This window comes from Chaetura pelagica, unplaced genomic scaffold (assembly GCF_000747805.2).
Source record: "Chaetura pelagica isolate M959 unplaced genomic scaffold, ChaPel_1.0 scaffold330, whole genome shotgun sequence".
In the NCBI taxonomy this organism is placed as follows: Eukaryota; Metazoa; Chordata; class Aves; order Apodiformes; family Apodidae; genus Chaetura; species Chaetura pelagica.
This window is the reverse complement of record NW_009951918.1, coordinates 1,340,451-1,345,810: the sequence shown is the minus strand read 5'-3', so window position 1 is coordinate 1,345,810 and position 5,360 is coordinate 1,340,451. Positions and strand designations below refer to the sequence as shown.

The following is a 5,360-nucleotide window of genomic DNA, read 5'->3' as shown; positions in this document are numbered from 1 at the left end:
AATCAAATCATCCTGAATCACGTAAAAAAGAGCTACTGCAAATTTAGTAAAGTTAATCTACATTGAAATAATCCCTAGAAAAAACTGAAAAACACGGAGAGAGTAACTACCTAAGCATCACTACACTACGCGTATTTCCATATCACAGCAAACTACTTTAGATAAGCAGTTGTAGGAATAGAAAGTCTAAGACCTGCTTTGAGAAAGTTTAAGTCTTTCATTTTTTTTCTTCCAAAACACTGGTAGTAACAAGGTCACAAATTTGTAATGCATACTTATATATGCATTACTTATAGGTAAATAGGCATTCACTGCTCATGAACTGTACTGGTGATGGCATTTAGGCCTTCCGTTTTTGAACAGAAAAGAAACAAGAGGCATAAGGGTAATGACCACTTGGTATTTCGAACCTGTTTGGAAACGCATTGACAGAAGTTCCAAGTTCTTTCTTCAGCAAACTGTCACAGCTGGTTTAGCTCTTCCTTTTCATGACAAGACTCAACATTTACTCTAGACTTTCATGTATCTTTCCAAGTGGCAATACAACACATATAATACTGAATTTAGAACAACTACTCAAAAAGGCTTTATTCCAGAGAAACAGGACATTTGTTACCAGTATGCAAGAAATAACTATGGTTTAAGATTCAATTTCAGAATCTCTTCACAAGAAATTCTGCTCTTCATACAAAAAATTATTTTTATACAAAACCCCCAACAAGTGTCATAATACACAGTGTCAACATTTATACACAAGGACCTTAGACATCAAACCAGATGCAGTTTCAGAGCAGTTTAAGGCAAACATTGGTTTACCACTTTTGATTGCACAGTCTCTTACACAAACTAAACCTTTTAGATCTCTGTCTTTTCAAAATTCATACTTTTAAATCGTTCTTCAAGCACATCAGAATCTTCATTGCTGTCTGTACTACTGAAGTTTGTATCAAAATCAAGCTCATCCTCCAATCCACTGTTCTCTTGGCCATTTTCACTAGTCACATTCTCATTTGCATCTTGCCCTTTATCAATCCTGCAGAAAGCAAGAGGATGTTATCACCACCCACTTTTGGATTTCATTTTTCGCTTTTAAACAAGATTGGGATAGACTGTAGAATTCTACCAGGGATGGAAGGAGGTGGAAGGTGGGAGGAGGAGAGAGACAATAACCTAAAGTTACTTTCACTTTGAATAGAAAATATATGAAAGACAGTAAAGGAAAAAGAGTCTGGGAAGAAAAAAATGCTTAGATGAAGACCAAATAAGCAACTGCTGTTGGTCAAGTTGTCACAACCTAGTAAATCAATACAGGATGCTCAATAAAGAAAGAACTCCAGTAAAGGAATAAAACCTCCAAAAGCCTGCTAAATATATTGCAGTAACTGTGTGCAATACTAACCCTCATTTAGTTTCTCTGTTCACTAGTAGCTGAACCATCAAATGATAGACAAAATGCAACTAGTAAATTGGGTTATGTATATTTTATAGTCCTCCATACCAAAATCCATTTTTTAAGTTCTTTGTTCCTAAGGAAGATTCGCAGTTAACCCTTTGGTATGAAAATAAAGTGTCTTATCCAAGTAAGATTCCTTTTGGCCCAGCCCCAATAACATCAGTTAAATTAGGTATTAGAAGGTTAGATTAAATATTAGAAAAAAAAACTTCTTAACTGGAAGGGTAATTAAACACAGAAACAGAATGCCCAGGGAGGTGGTTGAATCACCATTCCTGGAGGTGCTTAAAAGACATATAGCTGTGGTGCTTAGGGACATGGTTGAAGCACTCAGAAGTGAGGTTAATGGTTGGACTCTACGGTCTTAAAGGTCTTTTCCAAGCAGAACAATTCAGTGATTCTGTGATTAATAGGCATTCCACCCCCTACAAGAAAATAGGGTAGTAACCTCTGCCGATTCCTGTCAGAATTATTCAAAATATCATACACACTACAACAGCTACTTATCAGTTTCCAAACAAACTTTATTAAAAGGGGAAGAAAAAGAGCAGTACTGAAACTTTGTAACGCAGAAGCTACTTACGGAATTACTATTTCTTCTTCTTTTCCACACTTAGCACAAACTCCTAGTTTACCAGCACATGGACGACAAATAATATGGTAAGGATCTTTTACAGTCTTCTGGAGGCACTTCACACTGTGAAGAGAAAGAAAACATGATTTAAAAAAAAAAAAGTGTGGTGACTTGTTAAACATTCTGTGTTCAAAGATAATACAGACATATATTATCTGGAAGGAACACGTTATAGGCCAGTTTCACATTAAACTATTGGTGTTTTAACAAGCGGCACTATAAAAATCATTGCCTGTCTTCCTTCTCCTTTAACTTTCAGGAAAAATTATTAGAACAAGAATGGATGAAGAAACATGAAGTCAAGAATTTTTATATTTAAAGTAACAAAATAAACTTTTCCTTTCATTTCAGTAGGTAGTTTTACTTTAATAGCTTCATAACTTCTGCTTTAATGGTAAAAGAAAACGAGAAATTATTACAAAAGGGTAATTATTACAAAAGCTTGCAATTCAAACACTACAATGTCTTCCTCTTGAATTTCTCAGAGTAAAACGAGTAAAAGCCAATGCTGGACTTTGCTTTCTATGAACACACACCTGTACAGAAGTGTATTCTGAACAATCCCAATCTAACTAGGTAAAGGTTTAGGGCTATTCTTTTTCAAAATATCATAGAAACCTCCATAGATGAAATAATTTCTAAAATGCTATGGCTTAACATTCAGCTGACATTTCTAAACCCTTATATTTTTTGAGAACAAAATCCAGAACTACACATCCCACATAATGCTGCTGTCTTAAAAGTCACTTCTTGGCTCCTCAGGCACTCAGAGTTCTGTCAAGAAAGATGTAGCACACCATTCTGAACAGTGGATTTGCAGACTTGGCTAAAATAGGCTAAAGAAAAATGTGAAGTGTTTTTAAATGCCTTATAAGAAGAGAGGCACTACCTAGCATATACAAATAATTTTTTACTCAGTTTCTCAAATCCCATTCATTCTTAAGCATGATTGGCTTCTCCCTACTGCCATCATGAAGCTGTCACTATTAAGGTGCGCATATCCAATTCCTTGAGGAAGCAACCACAAAAATTGCTGCAGGACACATTTGACAAAAGCAAAGTCTGAACTGCCTAGTATTTATGGTCTTCCCTCTCCCCCAGAAAAAAAACCTACAGGAAATACCTTCTTAGTTTGGTTTTAGAGTTTTTTTCCTCTTTGTTTCTGTTCAGTTGCATCAGTATTAAAAAAATTTCTACAGCTCTTCCCAGCCATGTCACACCAAATGAGGGCACTATCAATGCAAGGTGGATAAACTTCTTTTTAAAAATTAGTTTAATCTATAATAATACCTGAAATAAAAATAAAGTTGGGGTAACTTCTGCTTGTACTAACAATCATAATTTTGAAGATGTTAAAAAACTGAAAATAAAGTGAGGCACAGAGAAGTCCTCCATTCCCATCATTTGTGACATGAAGAAATCATTATTTTCCATACAGTCATTATAATGTGTTTATTTCACCTAGAAGCTTCACCCATTGAAAATCTTCATAGTCTTGTCCTTTCAGAACAGTGGCCTACTCAACCATTGTACTATCTAGACTGGATTAGAAACCATCACCACTGAGCTAGAGCAGCCTGTCACCCAATTTACTTGTCCAAAAAGACAATGGAAAACATCACATCTGTCATAAGCAGCTGTCCCACAATGCCACTTTTTCTATTTGAAATGCTTCTCTGATTTTTGTGCTTGTTTTGCCTATTTTTTTCCCATTGAGGGTAGGAAGAGAAGAGCAAAAGAACTAAAATCACCACTAGACAATTTGTTACAGCTTATCACTTTTAAATGGGACAAGCACAGTCTTATGAGAAAGTGTTAAAAAGACCAATCCCAACTTTATCCGTGGTTCACAGAACCCAGAATGTTTGAGAATCAGTGAGATTTCTACATAATTTTTTTTTTTTTACATTAAGGGATTAAATTGCTTACTAAAATCAAATGTTGCATATGGTTTCCTATTAAAGAGAAAAACCTCTCACATGTTGGTGATAATACTATAAAGAAGCATTCCTTCCCTTTTAACCTATTGAAAATCAAAATAAACCACACCATCATTCACGGAACTGCACATAGACATTGAAAGAAGCCCTCTGAGCGAAAGTTCCTAAGTACATAACTGAGAACAACACAAAAAAGCAGAGCAAGCTACTGTGACAAGGCTGGCTTTATCATACACCACAGACCAGAAGCAGTTTCTTTTGAGTTCAGCGTTTCACTGTTGGAGTTCGCAGCCACAGAGGCAAGCATCTCTGCAGCTGAGCAAGTAAGAAGGAAGAAGAGTGTGTCCACTTCAGAACATTATCACATAAAACACCTATTTTAATTTTTTTATAAATATATATTTATCACCTTTGTTATGTACTTATCCAAAAGCACCTAATACAGGACTGTACGTAAACAATGCTAAACATTTGATATTTAGTATTTCAGTTTCACATGCAAAAAGAGAGAAGGTGTTAAGACTTAACTAAATGGAAGATTGTAAACATTTTGTAGGAACTGAGGCCTCAGTAAGGCTGAGAACAGCGTTGCTATGAGTTCTGACATGACAAAATTAAAGTCTTTCTTGCAATTAGGTATTCTTCTTTCTCAACTACAAAAATTAAGAGATGTGCTCATTCCTCTGCTATGGACTTGCATTGAGGCCTTGGAAAATCCTGTTATAACTGGTACACGTTTGACTTTTTCTTCAGGAAGGCACACAGAGGGTTTTGGTAGATTACAGGTCCACGTGTAAAGCATTTACACAGCAAAGAAGGAAACAATTGCTTTTCCACTCTTTTTTCTTTTCAAAAGTTTAAGATAAAAGGACTAATCCATTAGAAAATGAACATTGCATATATATATATAGTCATTGCATACTCCAAATTTGAGGATTGTCATATAGTAACAGCTTCTGGCTCTGAGCTTCCAAAACTAGAATATTTTGCAAAAAAAGTTCACAAGCTACATTATGAGTAATTAGCAAGAAGCATCTTAACTCACCATTTCTTAGGTTTTGATAGTAGTTTGTACTTGCTAAACTTTACCCGCCACTCCAAGATACCTTTGCAATGCTGACACACTCCATCATGAAGCTTAGCATTTATTTTCTGAATAATAAAAAAGAAACAAAACAGAAAAAAAATTAAGATTTCCTACTTTCACAAGCATAATCTTGGTTAAAAAGCATTTCTACTGATTATGTGGTAAATAGAGTATTTAGAAAAATGTTTGATATTAACATAATATAGTATATATTTACTGCTAGTAATACTCTTCAGTGGAAAGAGT

The 5,360-nt window shown here is 35.0% G+C and overlaps 1 protein-coding gene across 1 annotated transcript in view; it reads right to left on the bottom strand.

Annotated features, from left to right (window-relative positions):
- Positions 1-855: 855 nt before the first annotated feature.
- The window catches only part of LOC104386430 (chromosome unknown open reading frame, human C9orf85), a 12,804-nt gene continuing 8,299 nt past the window's right edge, over positions 856-5,360 (bottom strand). The window contains exons 2-4 of the mRNA XM_009995043.1: positions 5,073-5,179; positions 2,037-2,150; positions 856-1,033 (exon numbers count right to left, since the gene is read on the bottom strand). Coding sequence (XP_009993345.1) covers positions 856-1,033; positions 2,037-2,150; positions 5,073-5,179 — 399 coding nt within the window. The remainder of the gene's footprint in view (positions 1,034-2,036; positions 2,151-5,072; positions 5,180-5,360) is intronic.